We start from the raw sequence: 19876 nt of genomic DNA, 5'->3' as shown, positions 1-19876 counted from the left end.
AAATGTGATGACTAATTCTTATGAAGATAATACAGAATAGACTATACATCAGTAGGAAAAGGAAAATGGTAACTTATGAAAACAAAGCTGAGTTCACATACATATTTTACCTATGACTTGACAACTACTCTGGATAACTACTGATGGTATTCAGAATGATAAAGTTCATAAGCAGACAAAATAAAGAAAGTGATGTAGAAAAGATGAAATCACAATCTCGCTGACTAAATCCTGGATATCATATTCTGGCAAATACATCTAGCCAACTACTACAGGGGCGGATTTAGAGGGGAATGTAGAGGGCGTGCACCGTTAAATATTCAACAAAAAGATGTAAAATAAATGTGATATATTTTGTTACAAAACAAACAATATCAATTTTTTTTAGTGTTCCTGTGATTGGAAATCAAACTTAATTTGCACGCCCTCTCTAACGTAAATTCCTGGATCCGCACCTGTTCTTTTCTTTCCGTGCCTACAGAAAAAGCCTGTTTTACCTATTCACTTTTAATGCTTTCACTGTATACACTGTTCCCATCTGTATGACTTGAAGTCATACTTGGAACAGTGCCACTTTGTTTAGAGAAAACACTTCCTAGACTCTGAATACTTCCAAAACGGCTATTTTTTCTCGACATATTTTCAGAATCAGATTGACTAGATCCAGGCTATAAAATAAGGGCGCAAGATATGGTACATTTGTAAAAAAACACAAATACTATAGGACACACAATTATCCTATACATGTACTATATTGTATAATAGGCTTAAAATCTTTCAAAAATAATAAGAAATGTAAATAAAGTATATTACTTTGAATATATAACATAAAACAAGATACAATATCTTATATCATATCGTGAAGTATATTAATTTGATATACTGAAAGCAACCCCATGATACAATATAGTATACAGGGACATCAAAATCTAACAGTAATTGCATATACTATAGGAAAAATCATGACCTAACACGATAGAGTTTTACCTATTTGATATTTTAATTAGTATTGCTGACCCTGAAAAAATGAATTCTAATTTATTTTAAATTTTCAGATAGCATTCAAATGTGATTCTCAACTTTGTCATAAAAAAGAGGGATAAGGGAGACAATTTGGTTCCCACAGTTTTATAAGGGAGATAATAATTCAATCCTTTTAAAATTATGTAATTTCAATAATATGTGAATAAAAAAATATCTGAATATTTTAATGCAAAAACGTAACATGTGATGTAATAGTGACATCATGAATATTTCTTTACCGTCATACATGACCAGAAATTGTCATTTAACTCTATTTTTTGTTAAATAGAGTACTGTGGATTCATTTATTTTCGTGGATTGAGCGAAATTTGCTTGTTCGTGGATATTTGATTTCGTGGTTTTGCAGAATTCTAAATAATCTCTAAGGAAAATTTGTTATTCGTTGGACATCTAAATTGGTGGTTCACATGTACCCACGAAATCCACGAAAATTGGTATCCAACGAATCATAATGAATCCACAGTATGAGGAACTGTCTTAGCCCAAAAGATATTCTTCTTACATCACACAGACTTCTTGTGATTAAATATCTTTAATGGAATAAATGCTGCTCATACTTGTATATCAATGAGAAGCTCTACCGAGGATTATTATAAGGAAATTTTTTTAAGATTTTCTTTAAACACATAAAATTTTGAGGACAAAATTCAAACATATTATTACAGATTTCTCACCAATAGTGTCTTGTCTGAATTCTAAAAGATGATTTTGAAAGATTTATGCTGCTTTTTGTTGTTTTTTTTATTTCAAAGGTTGCCCTCAAATACATTCTCCATTACATACTTTAACAAGATTTAAGAGAATATGGAAGTGAAAATATGTGTGATGTTCCAAACTTCTAGATTAACTAAAAATTCAAAATTATAATGAAAAAAAAATATCAAATATCAAATAAATATGATTTTGAAATGTGCATATGAAGATTTTTCTGTAAAAATATTTACCCTCCATTTGACTCCATCTGCTAGAGAAAAACTGTATGCTTGTATAGCACCCTCTGGTATAGCAGGAAGTGGGAATACTTGTGATGGCAGCTGGAAACCGTCTATTTTTTCTAATCTGGATTTCAGTAATTTTTGATATTTTGTAACTGAAAAAAACATTAAACATATTCAATTGTTTTACCATTCAATGAGTGTTTTTGTTCATCTTATTTGAACTAATGATAGTTGAAAAGGATGGGGATATATGGGAAATAGAATAACAGTATCAAATTTACAATTAATAGAAATAATTTTGAACTTGTAAACAATGCCTTTTGACCTTCTTTTGTGGAACATCGTATAAAGCAATCTTTCAAAAATTAAAACACAAGAACATACACTGGCTAGCTTTATGTATAATACTGCCTGCAATCAAAGCTCACATTTTTATTCTATTTAGAAATTAAAAGCAGGACTGCTGTTAACATGATGCAAATGTTATTCTTGACCAATCTGATGTAAAAAGATATATATATGAAGATGAGGTATGAGTGCCAATGAGACAACTCTCCATCAAAGTCACAATAAATAACAGTAAACCATATACATTTTCACTGAACTAGTAGTTTTGTTTAAGGACCAGCTGAAGACCACCTTCAGTTGCAAGATTTTCTTGTTGCGTTGAAGACCCCTTAGTGGCTTTGAGCTGTTTTCTGCTCTTTGGTCAGGTTGCTGATTCTTTGACATATTACCCATTTCTTTTCTCAATTTTATACAAGACTTACTTGGACGTTTATTAGGATCTTCCGGAGGTGTAAAGGTCTTTTTAAATCCTGCCCAGTAACCCAGCAGATCTGGATAAACCTGTACCATAGCTTCATCAAATATACTTGGTACAACCTCTTTACCAGCCAGGTATTTCTGTGCTGCCTTCAGTGTTTTCTCACAACAAGCTGAGGATATATCAATCTGTAAGAAAAACATGAAATTAGTTAAAAAAAAAAAAAAAGAACTTCATAAAAGTCATTAATGAATTTTGATTGATCATTTATATCCAATATTGTTAAAGGTGCAAGTTTTTCAGGTGTTTTTTTTTCCTTTTGTAAGACAAATTTCAACTGACGTATGATTATCTATAATAGTGGATTTTTCTTGAAATTTGATGTAAATTTTAATCACAAGACATACAATCTTTGCATTAACTTCATAATACTTTTTTCTTAAATTGTATCAGTTTTCATATGGTTGCTAAACAGAAGGCAGGTTGAAATAACTAAACTAAGTCAGGCTTCCACAACTTTGTAGTTCTTTTATTACCTGCAGAGTAGGTGTGATAGCTGACTCTAGAAAGCAATCTAATATAGACTGAACCTTTCTTCTTAACAATTCTTCATCAGCATATGGTTGGCTGCATTCCTGAAATAGAGATAAGAAAATGTCATTAAATTTAATCCTGAAATAAATGTCAGAGATCAGTTGTGTCTTTTAAAAAGGGACTTCTCTTTTATACAGATATCTCTTACTTATAATTAGAATTAAAAGGAACATGGAGACTGAATCTAGCAATGTTGACATATAGTCAACAGTATTTTACTTTAAAATGTATGATGTAATAATGCAAGGGGGTCATTTGTTTGTGCACACATAAAAATTCAACCCCACATTATTTTTGTGTCAGTATGGAATTCAAGCTATCTTGACCATGTTATTAATGGTTATATGACTTTTGTACATTTGCAGGTCTGTGAAGGGCCAAAGGACAAGGTACAATTAGGCCTGTTTTCAAATTCAGTTTTTGAAAGCTACTTATTATGTTAAAATATTCCTAGATGCTTGAAGTTTTTCTGAATTTAAGCAACTGGGTAAGGTGAGGGGGTAAACTTTATGTTATTATTCAAATGTTGTAACTATTATTCACTTTTCAGGTGTTGTGTACAACATTTTTATAGTTTTTAAGTGCCTGCGCCAACGTGAACCAGGATTTGTTTTATTCCAATGTCATAAGCACTATTTTTGCTGTCTAAATTGCTGTAATTTTCTCCGGGTCACCTACCCTATCAAATTTTAAGAAACAATGACCAAAAATCATAATTTTTCCTTCTTTTCGTGTTTTTGGTGCCCCTTTACCCCCCCTCAACTCACACATTTTCTGAAATTGATGGTTTTGAAGTTCATCCAAACAAACTTCAAACCTAAGGGAATATCTTAACATGATAAGTAGCTTTCCAAAACAGAATTTGAAAAAATGGGAAAATAGGAGGGCCAAAAACAGGCCTTATTGTACCTTGTCTTTTGTGTATGAAATTTTACCTTGAACTTCAGACTTTCAATGTAGAAGAAAAAATCTTTGTCTTTATCTTTTCCGTCGTCTTCACCATGTTTTAGGAGATATTTATAGAAATACAACATCTGTAGTGTCATATTTCCAGCAGCAGCCTGTTTCAATCCCTTGTTAAACTCATCTTTATCCTCTTTCGTGGGATGACCCCTACCAGTCTATAAAATAAGTAATAATATGCAGTTAGTACATGAATAAATTATCTTTTCCCTTGAAAATATAAATGTCTGATAACCCCATCCACTGAAAATGATATATACCGGTACATATGTGTAAATATCAAAATAAATAAATAAAAGTCCAATTATTGGAAAGACCATTCATCTATTCAACAATTTTTGGGGCAGCACTTATTTTTATTTTTAATTTAACAAAGCTTCTTAAAATAATATTCTTCCCATGTATAGACTGTGTCCAGGAAATATTTTGCCTTGTGTATCAACTTTGCCCAAAAACTGCCATATTTGTAATTTGTTGCTTTACTAATTTCAATTGGTTTCAGAATTTCATAGGTCCTGCAAACATTTAAATCAAAATGACATCTTTTATGTCTATAACTCTATTTGTATAAAAATAGAAAATCCCTGATATGTAGGTTTTCGATTGACTTTTTACTGAAACAAAAATGCATAGCTTGTTTTGTTTTTTTCAAACAAATTTCACAAGCTTTAGTACTTGATAAAAGATTTTTTTTGACAGTAGATAAATGGTCTTTGTCATAAACTGTATAAGATTAAATAAATCCCATTTCCCTTAAAATGTGGTCAATTAAGCCAGCAGCATGTGCATTGAGAGCTAGTATTATAACATGCAGGGGTGGATATTTTGAACTGAATTCACCATTCCAACAAAAATTACAGTGACACAATTCATTATTTTTTGGTTATTCTGTAAATTCTAACACAATCTTTTTTCACTATACTTATAAGTCTTGAAACGACATTTTATAAAAAGAAAATCAAAAATCAAAAATCATCACAACCGAATACATGTACATAAATAGCTGACATTAATTTTTATGACAGTTATACAATCTTGTTCTATGTTAGATTGAAATCCTCCTGCTACCAATTTACATTAATTTTATTAATTTAATTACTAATACAAACACAATTCTAAGTTAAACTGCTTCATGAAGTTTGCTAAGATTTTGCAAATAATTATTCTAAATTGCCTAAACCCTTACTTTAAATCTAAGAAAAAAAAAGATACATGTTATCCCTCCTTAAATTCTTGAAAATAATAATCTTATTGATCACTTTTTTTATTTCCATTAACAACTTTTGTCTGAAATACTTATTCAACATTAGAAATGGACTATTTCACAATGTTAGACTGTCCTCAAGATGACAAATTCCATAATGAATTTTCTATTTTTTTAGTGTCTCACAGTATTGAAAACGGCTTAAACAGATCTAATATTTCTGTTTTATATAGCAGGACTATCAAATCTCCAAGGCAGAAAATAAGACGCTACCTTCCCACAATAAATATATTCTTATTCAGGAAATAAAATCCATGTGAAGAATCTAACCTTCAAATTCTGAGAAACCAAATTGGGGTTAAAAGACGAAAGATTTCAGCATCCAATCAGTATTTGTAACTGTTCCTTCTAAAACAATTATCATGTCCCTTATTAAAAATAAATAAATTCTGTATGTAATACTGTCAAAATATTCAGATTTTAACCTCTTCACAAAAAATTTCAATAACAACTACATGGAAAAATAAAGTTACATTTAAAAGGTAAGGTTCAAATGTTTGGGATTATTACTGATCAAAAATTGTTTTAAAAAGCTTGGCATGGGTCAAGTCTACAAACAGAACATTTTTCTTTTCAACATCACATTGACATCCCTGTACAAATGCTAATTTTAATTCCAGCAATGATATTCCATTGAAAATCATTTTTTTATTATTTGAGTACATTAGTAAGCTCTGATATCTACATTTCTTATATAAACTAATTGTGTGAGGTTTGCATGTGCGTGGGGTAACTCACCTATAATGGATAATTCAAACATCTACAGGACTTTTAGTATAAAATACCAACAGACAAAGCATTGAAAGTACTACAGCAATTATATAATAATTTCACATGCATTAACCTTGAAAGACCCTTTAAATTTTTATTATCTAAAAACCATTCATTACACTCTTTAAAATATGAAAGTAGACCGACATATATGTACGTAACTGTAAGTTTCTGGCTGCCAATGGCCCATCTGTACTTCCAATCTTAATGTTTTCCTACATTTTCTTCAAAATTATGAAAAATTATAAATGACCATATTCTATAGAATACTTTTTCCACCTACATTATCATAGATATCAATAACTGCAAGAAAACAGGTTGTAACCTATCCTCAAATACCAGTATTGGATTATCTAAATAGTCTCTATTGAAATTCTCAATCATGGAACTAATTCCTTGACTTTGTAAAAGTGCATCCAATCTGCTCCAGTCATGATTTTTATCTCTCTGAAAACTAGATATTTGTTAGTGTAAAACAATTACAGTAAACATCACATTTTTAAGTTCACTACAATGCTATCTGGGATTTATTAAAAACACATAACATGCAATAAAAAGCAAGCTAAGCTATTGTCATTTTGTACTCTGAATGATGGCCATGCAAAGCAAAACATATTCAGACCACTCCATGCTGAGCTACCTTCGACTTCCGTGCAACCCTGCGAACAGTCATCTGAGATTCCACCTTTTGTGGACGTCGTGGAACGGGAGACTCATCCTGTGAATCAAGCTTATGCAAATTAGATTTACATCATGTGACATAGCTTATGCAAATTAGATTTACATCATATAACATTGCATCAAAATTAAATTCTTGTATGTAAAAGCTGCTCTGTAAAATAATTTCGGCAACTATGCAAATTTCACTGGCAAAGCAAAAAGCCATATGGAGGAAAAGGAAAAATATTATATATTTTACTATTTGAAAAAGAAATATAAAATATAAGCATCTTTAATTGTATTATTGCTTTTTTATATAAGTTTCAGAAATTTTTAATTAAATGTTCTATACTAAAATGAAGATTTGAAAAGTTATTTATTAGTTAAAAAGACTCCAAAAAAATAAAATTAAAAAAAGCTAAATTAGTACAATCATATAACAAATAAATTAAAACCAATCGAACAATAAAAGACAACACAAAAGACATAAACAAACCATACAGTTTCAAGTAAACGCATTTCAATCAATTTTGTATTACATAAAGCAGTACTTTATTCCCTTTACTCCATGACCTAAGAATCCCATTTTGCTCATCTTTTGTAGAAAAACTTGTGAGCTAAAGAAGTATATTTTTTAAACCATACATTCCATGATAAAAAAAAATAGTACAAATTTAAACCACCTTTCTGAATCCTTTTTTTTAAATCTAAAAATTAGTCACTAACAAAAAAGTAAGAAGATACAAAGTGGGCAAACCAAAAACCACAAGTCAAAGAAAGGCACAACCGACAACACTGGAATCCAAAAGGAAAAATAAATCAGTGCTTTAATATGACTGCATAATTAAGTAGACCATTTTGTGATGGCATAAGAAATTTTCCTAATGAGGAAATACACAAAACAAGAATTTGTGTCCATACAACAGCCTGTCCAGCTCACATACATCTTTTTATGTTCAGTAAACCATGGAATCTGGGTCAAAACCCTAATTTTAAAAGTTCAAATCATAATAATCAAATGTGAACTAACTTGTGAATGCGACCAAACCCTTAAATCTAAAACCTAAATTTAAACTGATAATATTGAGAAATGAGGAATGAGTCAAAGACAGCCTGACTAAAGAACAGAAGACAGCCTAAGGCTACATGAATGATGCATTTTGGTGGATGCATTTTGGTGCATGCAAATGAATGGACTGATTTCAAAATCCTCATTTCACAGCAAGAAATAATTTCTAATGTTTTCTTTTAGTTAGCATTAGTTCTACGTAAATCTGTCTTGTAAATGACACTCACTTTGTGTTATACATATAATATATTAAGAAGCATCAAAATAAACAATTTTAAACTATTATTATATTCAGCTCTCATTAATCAACAGTAAAAAAAATACCAAGCCCTAAGGTATGTCCAAATGTTTGATTCATATCATTTTCATCCCAAAAAATAATTATACATTGATTTTTACATCTGTTACAGGTTTTATGGGAAAACTGGATCTAGTCTAGCACCCTGCTTCCTTAAACGAAGAAGTTCATTGTGCCTGCTCAACATTTTCAAGTAACTCTGCATTCTTATGTTCATTATTCAACATTACCTACAGGAAAGTCTTATTTTTATCATTTATCCCATTTTTTGAAGCCCCACTCTCTTTGCTCAGTGTTCTGACATAGATTTTATGCCCAATACTAGCACTAGTAACAGAACATCATTGTCCAAAACCATATATACTCTAAGGGAATAGTAATGACTTCAATTAAGCACATTATGATACTGTTAATTAAAAAGTTTGGAACACCACTGAAATCACACCCAACGTCTGTTAAATATTAGACATTTATAGACAGCAAAGAAGAGCCTAGCTCAGCTCATACTGCAAGTCAATGAAGTTACTGTTGAGATACCATATAACTCTTCAAGTTAGGAGCACCACTTAGAGCATGCCACATGTATGTTACAATGTTAAGATATCCCATGCCACTCCATGTTACCTCGCCCCATATATCGTCCTCTGATTCCTCAGTTTTTACTTGTGCTTCCTTAGCAAATCTAACTTTACGACCACCCATTTTTTGTAATTCGCCATGAGTATACATATCAACAGTCATACATGGTTTATCCTGAGGCACTCTCATTCTTTGCACAAATTTCCAGTCTTTAGGGGCCTTCCCATCAGGAGGCTTGTCTGAGGGTACCTCAGGGGATTTATCTTTATCTGCACTTTCCTCATTTTCTTCTGTCTGTTATTAAAACACAGATTGAGATATTTCTAACGTGTTGATTATTTGACATTTTCATATAAGGTTCAGTTTAAATTATTAAGTCTGTAAATATTTTTTATTTCAAAATTCAAAATTTTTACTAAGTGATAAAATATACATGTATTAGAGAAAAGTGACATGTAAAAAAAAATCCTTTCATTTTTTTTTTTCTCAAACTTCAAAATTCTTTCTATAGTTTGCATAACTTATTCAATTTAAAAATTAATTCATATTATAATCCAAAAATAGACCTTGAATTTAACATAAAATATAAATAATAACAGTACAATACAAAATAAAAAAAATAAAAAATAATTCACAGAAATGAAATAAAAAAAAATATTCTCAATAAGTTTTTTTGCTTTGTTTATAAATACATATAACCTGAAAAAAGACAAGTACTCTACAATTTATGTAAATATAAACACAATACCCAATTGCACTTTCCTAAAAGTTATTTCAAAACAGAAATTTTGACATTAAAAACATACTTTTCCCGTCCTGGTAAGTAGTTTTCTTTATGAATAACCTTTAGAAAAGTGCTAAAACTATAATACAAATAAAAAACCTCCATCTGTCTACAAAGTCATGTATAAATTTATACTTCACCTTATTGAAATTTGAGGATGGATAATTTAAAAACTCCTCAATTTCATCATGCTTCAACAAGAAATCAATTAATCAAAACTCACATTTTTGTTCACAAGGACCACATTCAAAACAGTGGAAAAAAAACATGCACATGCATAAAAAAAAAAAATACATGTGATATTTCATAGATATTTTTTTACTTTTGACTGCACCTTTTTTTTCTGCACAACTTATTTCAATGTACTTTAATTACTTGTCCTTAAATTTATCCAGAAGATATTTGGTGCTGTTAACTACGGTTTTCCATAATAATTCTAAGACTTTTCAAAAACAAAGTAATAAAAATAAATCTTGTAATTATTACAGTTTTCTAATATAAACTAAGATTATAAATTAACACAATAATAAATTATAAAACAAACCAAAAATAAAACAGCTTCAAACATGTGCTTATAAAACAGCAATGGCATGACATATGATATGAACTGGTTCTTACCTTTCCTTTTCTCCCTTTCTTCCAATTAGGCACAGCTAGGTTAGTATCCAGTCTAAGTGACAATTCTGCTTGAGATAAGTTTAGAAATTCTCTTGGTTCCATACCATTTTCTGCTGCCTTATCCTGAAACAAATATTTCATTCTTTTATATAGCTCTGCCATGTGACATTTCTGGTACGAGTTTTACATCTCTTATATGTCTTTTCTTAACCCTTTCCTCCACAGTGACGCCTTTTGATGCCACCCCCTTTACTCCATGACGCCTTTTGGCGCCTGTGTAGTACCTCTGTTGAAACGCTCTACTACAAAGTGTCTGCAGTAGACTTAATAAAATTTGTACTCAATATGAAAAGGAATATCATAGGAATATCTGACTTAAATTTATTTGATGAAATATTTGTTTTTCGCAATGCATTAATACTTTAAAGCATATTTTCAGGATTTTATTGAAAAATCCTATGCGAATCAAGTATGCAAAAAAAAAAATCAATGGAGGAAAGGATTAAATAATTTGCTCCTTGAGGAACTTTCCAGATCTATTTACTAATTTGTGTTTATAGATCACAAATAGTTCACACTAGACCTTTGGATGAGATGAGATACATTATTAAAATATTCCAATAGATGGCAGCCATCTTGGATGTTTGCTTGAAGATACAAAAAACATTTTCATATCCTTCCTAGTGTGTTATAATAAACAACAGCAAGGCTACTTAGTTCATATTCATCATTTATAACATTGTAATAAGACTAGTTAAACTGATTCAGGGTGATCAAGACTGGCTTGCACTTTTTAAATGGGTTACCACATAATATAATTCCCTTTTGGATTACTTCCCCTTTCACATATGAATGTTATTATGCATCAACAGAGTCACTGTGTTTATAAAAGTGAAAATATGACTGTGTTTTTTTGTGTTTTTTTTTAAATCATGCATTCATATAACTTCTCAGACTAAGGAATAATCTTTCCAGAATTCAATCAGTGAACTAGGATGTAGTTATTAATGAATACAAATCTTTGGTCAGAATTATCATGTTATATATTAGAATAAAAATCACCACTTATTATTTAAAATCAGTTAACTGTATAAGTTCCCTTTATAAAAATAATCAGATGGACTAAATCATAATAAAGGCTATACCATTCCAAGTCAGTTTAACCTGATTTGAAAATGGACTTAACTGAAAAATGGACTGGACTTATTTGGGATATACCATTTTAATCCATATTGCTTTTCAAAAATGGACCAGACTGCTACCTTAGCTGGTGGATTATCTCCCCTCCCATAATTGCAGTACACATATCCAGGACATGATGCTTTCAAGACCGAATCTCCCAAAACACATTGTCCAAATACATTGTTGTCTCTTTTCAATCAATTTAGTGATTTTTTTTCTTTGTTCTTAAGCCTTGAACAAAATCAAAGACTTCTTTTTTACACACCATTCAATCCCTTTACATAATGAATAATCCTTTACTTATTGGTATTTAGATCAGTGAATGGTATTGTTTATCAATAATGATAAGTAACATCTTCTCGCTTCAACAGTAGTACTTATATTAATTCTTGAGTGAACTCTAATCTGAATTTATTAGACAATCTGCTATATGAGTACTGATTTAAAACATCACTCAAGATAGTGAACATAAATCTGGAGAGGATATATGAGCACCAAGTTCATAGTACTGAAAGTTGTTCACCTATGTTTATTACAATGATAAATTAATACATTTTAATAAACTGTTATCACAGAGATATGTCTCGCCTTTTTGTAATTTTGATTATGCAAATGTTGAAATCAAAACAGCAATACTTGAACATCTTGCACAAGTTATGAAAATATTCAAAGTCAATGAACCATGATTGAGTTACATGGCTAAACAATCTCCATGTAAATGAGATGTGCCAATGCTTATACAACTGCATACCAAATACCATCATGACCATTGACCTATTATAAGTCGTTCCCAAATCTGAATTCAAACATTAACTAGCAGACTTTAGAAAAGTTTCAGTCTATAAGAGGGGGTTGGCCTATATAATCTCCATGGAAACCATACATGCAAATGTCAATAAATTTACAACCAAATATCATTGACTTAACTTTACCAGTTCATCTTAAACTGATCTAATCACAAAAATTTTCAAAGTCAATAGACCATGACTAAGGGGGAGGAGCCAAATTATCTCCATGGAAATGAGATAAGCCGATGCTTACACAACTGCATACCAAATATCATTTACCGACCACTTATGGTTCCCCATAAACTGACCTAATCACAAACTAATACATGTAAAATAAGCAAAAGTTTCGAAGTCAATAGACCATGACTGAGAGGGCAGGGCCAAATAATCTCCATGGAAATCAGATGTGCCAATGCTTATACAACTGCATACCAAATATGATTGACCTACCACTTGTGGTTCACCATAAATTAGACTTAATCACAAACTAATACATTGTTGACGCCGTCGCCGATATTCCATTTCCAGCAAGGTCATATACCTATTTTTCACAATGGACTTCACTGTTTTAAATGGGATATACCATTCTAAACCAGAACAATCCATTTATTGTTGATGGAACTCAGTTAAAAAAAAATCACATTTATGTAAAAAATTGTGATTCTTAAATAAAATTTAGAATCATCAGTACAGGTTTTTTGTAGTAAAAAAACAAACAACTTAAATTCAAATCAGTCATATTTTATCTATCGTATATACTTACTTGAATATAAGGTTTAAAAACTTCATCTATTTTAGGTAAAATATAATGCTGCATTTCTTTTAATGTTGGTGTTTTAGGTCTCTCTGAGAACTTGGACTGAAGTTTCTCATTAAATGTTATTTTCTTCTTTCCATGAGAATCTGCATAAGTTCTGCAATGATTTGAATAAATATAAAGTAAAACAAACAAAACTGGACCAAAAAATAAAGACAAATTGGACTGAAAAAAACTTCTCAAACCTTTCCTATTCTGTCGAAATACAGTTAAAATCTAATAGCTACTTTTGAGAAACTTTTTATTGATGTGAAACTGTTCAGCTCTAATCATTTATTATTGAATTATTTGTTTTTATATCAAATTATGAAAATATTTTGCACAGTTGTCCAAATATCATAGAATTTTCATAGACCACAGAAAGGGTGCATTTCTTCCAAAATTACCTCTATCAATTGAGCACACATTGCACTCCACCAGCACATCCAATGGATGCCAATTACAAATCTACTAGTCAAGAGGAAGCACTGATACATAATATTAAAGAATCTATTATTAAAATTTAACATATTTCATAAAATTGTCCTAAAAAAGGTGACCACTTACTTATAAATTAAAGTGGCCTGAGCATCTTTCTTTTTTGCCACACTTTTATTGCCACCATAACTTAAATATTTTTCCACATCATGAAATAACTGGATCATAAAAAATCTTTCTTTGTCATCTGCTTCTTGTAAGTGCTTCTTAAATGCTTTCATAATGCTGAAATAAAATAATGAAATACTCTTATAGGTTAAGTTATTGTTTATTGGTGTTTTATGCCACTTTCAGCACTTTTGGTTATTTCATGATGGCCATCTTTTTTTCGCAGGTGAGGCTCAAGAGCCTTGAGAGAACCACCAACATTTTGACGAAAAATTGGCAAATCTGGACAATTTTTAAAGATTGAAGTGGAACAAACCTTGCCAATAGCAGTATTCTTAAGGGTCATGCTAAACTTAAAAGTTGTGTCTTTTGGAACTTTTAACTGTAACGGAGTAATAATTTCTAAACTTGGACTATTAAGAACCTAAATAAGCATTTTAATCAAGAATATCTGTTTGTAGGACATACTGCCCTGCTTGAAATATCACATTTCCATTTTCAGTGAATTGAGAAATCTATGGTCAAACCAGTGAATTGAGAAATCTATGGTCAAAACCCTAATTTGGGATATATTTTAAAAAGATCACATTATAATGAGCATGCATATACTAACTTTCAAGCAGATGAGACCACAACTTTATGGTAAAAAAGATGTGTAGTTTATACTGCTATTTTAAGAAAATCAAACACAGAATAGGTTTTCAGTGTAAAGATTTTCAAGTCGTAAATCAAGTAATTTCATTTAATGAAAAATTTTGACATAATTTTAAAGACTTGTAAGTGTAATTCCTCTCATGGATTATTTAAAACTTTGATGTAATGTTTCCATACCTTCTATTATCTACCATTTCAGAAAATGGAGGTGGAGGTTTGGGACTTTTATTTTCTGTGTCACCATCAAGTTCTTCTTCCCCATCTTCTTTCTGCTAAAACATAACAATAAATCATATCCAGCAACCCAACAACCAGTTGTCCAATTCATTTCAGGGCAGATAGATATTAACTTGATAAACAATTTAACTGCTTGTCAGATTTGCTTTAAATGCTTTGGTTTCAAAGTTATAAGCCAAAATCTACATTTTACCCCTATGTTCTATTTTTAGCCATGGTGGCCATCTTGGTTGGTTGGCCGGGTCACTGCACACATTTTTTAAAGTAGATACCCTAATAATGGTTTTGGCTAAGTTTGATCAAATTTGGCTCAGTAGTTTCAGAGGAGAAGATTTTGTAGAAGATTACAAAAATTTACGAAAAAAAAATGGTAAAAAATTACTATAAAGGGCAATAACTCCTTAAGGGGTCAACTGACCATTTTTGGTCATGTTGACTTATTTGTAGATCATACTTTGCTGAACATTATGATGTTTACAGTTTATCTCTATCTATAATAATATTCAAAATAATAACCAAAAACTGCAAAATTTTCTTAAAATTACCAATTTAGTGGCAGCAACCCAACAACAGGTTCTCAGATTCATCTATAAATTTCAGGGCAGATAGATCTTGACCTGATAAACAATTTTACCAAATGTCAGATTTGCACTAAATGTTTTGGTTTCAGAGATATAAGCCAAAATCTACATTTTACCCCTATGTTCTATTTTTAGCCATGGCGGCCATCTTGGTTGGTTGGCCAGGTCACCCGACACATTTTTTAAATAAGATACCCCAATGATGATTGTGGCCAAGTTTGGTTAGATTTGACCCAGTAGTTTCAGAGGAGAAGATTTTTGTAAAAGTTAACAGACGACGGACGCAAAGTGATGAGAAAAGCTCAGCTTAAAAGAAAATGTTCAGTAGAATTTGATTATTTTTGTCACTTGCAGTAGGAAATTATGTTTTTGCTCTCAAATTTTATCCTTACAAAATGTTTCTACAAAACCATTGAAAAACTTATATATAAGGGCCTAAACATTATGTAAAACAATACCTCAGCAGAGCCTTTCTTTTTCTTTGCCTCTCTAACCCTTCTGTATGCATTTCTAATTGCTTTCCGTCTTTCTCTTTCCATGTCTTTTCTTCGGAGTCTAGCTAACATACGAAGCTCTGCCCTTTTTTCTGAATCAACATCATCTTGAAAGGCATCTTTTAAACGTCTAGCTCTTTGTGATTCAGTGGTAGGAACCCTGTTAATATTAAATATTTTGATTTAGAATAAATCAAAGTCCATTATTTTAAATAAACAAATAGGGCACCCATTTAGTTCAATTAACTTAAATTTATTACTTTAAATAAATTGATGTTTTAATTATTTACAATGAAATATAATACACTTTAATTACGCTGATTGAATGCTGATTGAACATCTATAAATCTGATACTTCATCAAGATATTACATCAAAGATTTAAAGTTTCACACATGTAGTCCTTGGGCTATAAAAGCACCATGGTCCAAATATCAAGGTTATTCGAAACACTATTTTAAGACAAGGGGTTTCAAAAGGAACTGAAATAAATATCAATCATCAATGTGATGCCTTATGTTATGAGATATAAGTTGTAGGTGGAACAATCGAAATTAAAATTTCAAGCCATTATGTTAATTTGAGAATAGACCTTATTGACGTTCTTGGAAAAAACAAATTATAACCGCAGTTCAAAATAATTTTTTATAATGCAGTGCATTTTGATTTTAAAATTCCAAGTCATTTTTTACTAGGATTTCAAAAAAAGATCATCAGTTTAATGAAATAGCTCAATTCATAGGTACAACAGCCATGTTGGTTTGGTGACCAGGGAAATTAAGAGGACAAAAATTGGAAAAAAATTATTGCTTATTACAAATGGATAAAAAACACAAACTGCTGACAAAAGCTCCCACTGGCTTAACAGCTATACATACTGTGTGACTTCTGCATTAATAAAATGTGACAAATTGTTCAAAAATCTCATTTCAGTTAGAATGTCAATGGGGAAATGTTATTAACAATTGTGTTGTTGTTGTGAAAGCTGAAACAAAATCAGTGCATGTTTTAAGTGTATAAATTTAAGTGCATATTAGGAAAAACATTTTGGCTCATTGTTATTTTTAAGGGACAAGTCCTTTAGAAAGTGCACAGTAACATATGCAATTGTAATGACTATACATTTGTACCCTCACTTAGTTTTGATAGCAAAATCATAGATGTGACCTTTTGACTTTGCAACCAGTATAAGCAATAAGATCGCTAAAATATTTTGATAAACTACAGAAGTGTTAATAATTGATAATTCATATCGTGTTGTGTGCCTATTCACCTCATTAATTATGCATCGGGTTTACTTCCCGAACTTTGCCAACATAGTGAGTGAGCTAACCAAGATATATATAGATACGAACACGTGCTTTTTGTTTTCTTACATATTTGATAATTACTCTTTATTAAACGTACATATTTGACGCCATTTATCAAATTATGTAAATAAAAAATATAATAAATACCGGCATATTATTCCAACCAAAGATTCTCCAACAATGGCGATATTATACACTTGTTATTACATTTGTATGACCAAACCATGCCGATAATGTATACACATGTGTGTGTTAAATCGGGGCCTCCATGAAGGATACACTTGAAGAATAATACTAAAGTTTAGGAAGTTGATTTCTAATTTCTTCTAAGGTGGGAGATTACTGCCCGTAAATTTATAAACATATTTTTGACAATTATGAACACGTTGAGATTTTTTTTCATGTGATCTGGAAAATTTAAGAAATGTAAACATTACGCAAACCGTCGGCTACTTCTGTTTGACTTTGCCTGCGCCGCAGGTGTTTTGAGTGATTTTATTGACCGATCTCATTGACGCTTTTTATTTTTAATTTACAATAACTTGTCTGCACCTCTTTTTTGTTTCTTTTCTCGCTAAAACTGTAAATTCGCGTACCATTTCCGCGATAACATTCCCCTGTTCGACCATTTTCCTTTCGAGGCACAATGTGCGATTGCGCATTGGGAACTGAAGAGTAAAGGTCATATGAATAAGGGTTGGGCTTAACATCGAATTATTATCTATAGATAATAAATAAATGTAGGTATTAAACGTTAAAAAGCTTCTAAATGCTTAATGGAACGTAACTAGTAATTGTTTTAATCATAATTATTTTACTTTTTGTACAAAATCCGGCATATAGATTAAAAAAGTAATTTTAATGAAAATCGTAGCTACTATCCGTTTAAATCCACTTCATTTGAACTTTGGGGATAGATGTCATTGGCAATCATACCTTCTCAGTATTTTTAGCTTTAATAAGTAAACCTGCAATGTGGTTTATGAAGTGTTAGATGTTAAGTCCACATAGATGAATTCTAAAAATTTCAGGATGAGCATGTTATGTTGATCTTCATAAGCAGGCTCTAATGGAAAACTCAATGTCATTGAAGTAAAATCTTTTGCTATTATTTGGCATTATGGGTAATGTTATAAAAAGTTGACAGCATTCATTTGTGATAATTTCCACTAACAGATAAAGAAATTACCAACATTAATTTTGATTCAAAATAAAAGTTAATCAGTGACATCTTATGATTTAAGAATTCATCTATGGACTCAATAAACATAAAAGTTAGTTAGTGGTAACAATTAGACATAAGCTGTGTTGGGGTAGAACACATGTGATATAGGTTACTGTCCTATACCTGCTTAAAATATTTGACACAGATGGTGAATCCTTCCTGCTGTAATGTATAACCATAAAAATAATTAAAGCTTGTTTTTTTCCTTAGAGCTCACTTTTTTTTATGGCCAGATAAAATTAATGTCTAGGTTCTCACACACCCCCCTTCCTTTCCCAAAAAAACCCTATAGATATAAGATACATAAATATGTATATGATGTTCAAGATATATTTTCGTCTTTTACTCATTTTTGCCTTTTTCTGGTACATGTTTTTACAGTAATATATTTAGAGCTTTTAAACATATTTAACAATAAAATATATTTGCATGATGTTGCTAAACTGCCAAAAGATGCAAGTTTCATTGTCTGAGCAGGTGTGCAATTTTGTCTATTTTAAACCTGGTCCATTTAAAGAAAAAGATGTAATCTTCAAACGAAGAAATTATTGAAACATAATACACTAAAGGTAGAAAAGTAATAAAAGTTTGAATTTGAAATATTTTCTACAGATTGTAGAAATATAGGAATGAACAGATAGATAATGACTCTGTAAAAAACTACTATATTTTATACAAATATTATTATTACTGTGGATTCATTTATTTTCGTGGGTATCAATTTTCGTGGATTGCTAAAAACTTGCATATTCGTGGGTATTTGATTTCGTGGTTTTGCCAATCTCTGTATACAAGGTCTATTAAAAATATGATATTCGTTGAATATTTTAATTTGTGGTTCACCTGTACCAACGAAACCCACAAAAATTGGTATCCAACGAATAATAATGAATCCACAGTATATAAAACATGCAATATGCAGAAATAACTATTAATTACCTTCTGACCCAAGGGTCAGGTCTGGATATCACTAACTGATCATTTAATACTGTTATTTCTATCACATCTGCTGTAGGAGGGGGAGACAACCCTCTAGCTAATACATGGGCACTGAAAATGATACCAAAGTTAACATTTAAAACGTCTACAGTAGGAGGGGGATATTAATTTCTTGTTTATACATGGGTATTGAAAATGATCATACAGTTTAAAGTGAATTTCTACTATAGGAGGGGAGATAATCCTTAAGGTTACAAATGGGTATTGAAAATGAAAAGTTTAAATATTTGTTATCTGCTCTTTCGTTGCTTGTTGTATCTTTGACATATTCCCCATTCTCAATTTTATTGAATTAAAATATGTTGAATAAAGGAGAGACAACCCTCAAGCTGCACTGAAATTAATAATAAAGGTTTAAATCAAACATCTGCTATGGGAGGAGGAAAACCCTCCAACTCAAACATGGGCACTCAGACAATAATAGCGAGGTTAAAAGTCCCATCTGCTGTAGGAGAGGGAGATAACACAAGAGCTTACATATCAGCAAATGACACCAATCTTTTGGTATTATCGGTAGATTATCAGACTGAGATTGATAAAATCATATCAGATATATAATACTTCAATGCAATTGCCTTTTTTTTTAAAGTAAGGGAGATAATCAAATATTTAAACAAGTCAATTGTTAAGTTTTATGAATTTTGGACAAACTTATGT

General features: G+C 30.8%; 1 protein-coding gene across 50 annotated transcripts in view; it reads right to left on the bottom strand.

Annotated features, from left to right (window-relative positions):
• Positions 1 to 19876, bottom strand: part of LOC139514265 (regulator of G-protein signaling 22-like) — a 56995-nt gene that overhangs the window by 9527 nt on the left and 27592 nt on the right. For 11 of the 50 annotated variants that reach the window (XM_071303229.1, XM_071303227.1, XM_071303228.1 and 8 more), the window contains 13 exons: positions 19160 to 19270; positions 18344 to 18382; positions 15651 to 15846; positions 14552 to 14646; positions 13682 to 13837; positions 13082 to 13232; positions 10349 to 10471; positions 8992 to 9240; positions 6981 to 7058; positions 4278 to 4463; positions 3285 to 3383; positions 2753 to 2936; positions 1989 to 2134 (listed from right to left, as the gene is read on the bottom strand). In XM_071303229.1, coding sequence (XP_071159330.1) covers positions 1989 to 2134; positions 2753 to 2936; positions 3285 to 3383; positions 4278 to 4463; positions 6981 to 7058; positions 8992 to 9240; positions 10349 to 10471; positions 13082 to 13232; positions 13682 to 13837; positions 14552 to 14646; positions 15651 to 15846; positions 18344 to 18382; positions 19160 to 19270 — 1813 coding nt within the window. Of the gene's footprint in view, positions 1 to 497; positions 669 to 1988; positions 2135 to 2752; positions 2937 to 3284; positions 3384 to 4277; positions 4464 to 6980; positions 7059 to 8991; positions 9241 to 10348; positions 10472 to 13081; positions 13233 to 13681; positions 13838 to 14551; positions 14647 to 15650; positions 15847 to 18343; positions 18383 to 19159; positions 19271 to 19876 lie in introns of all 50 variants that reach the window. The other 39 variants (XM_071303263.1, XM_071303266.1, XM_071303269.1 and 36 more) reach the window with 11 other exon arrangements.

Source organism: Mytilus edulis, chromosome 3 (assembly GCF_963676685.1).
Source record: "Mytilus edulis chromosome 3, xbMytEdul2.2, whole genome shotgun sequence".
Taxonomy (NCBI): domain Eukaryota; kingdom Metazoa; phylum Mollusca; class Bivalvia; order Mytilida; family Mytilidae; genus Mytilus; species Mytilus edulis.
This window is presented reverse-complemented; position numbering and strand designations above follow the sequence as displayed.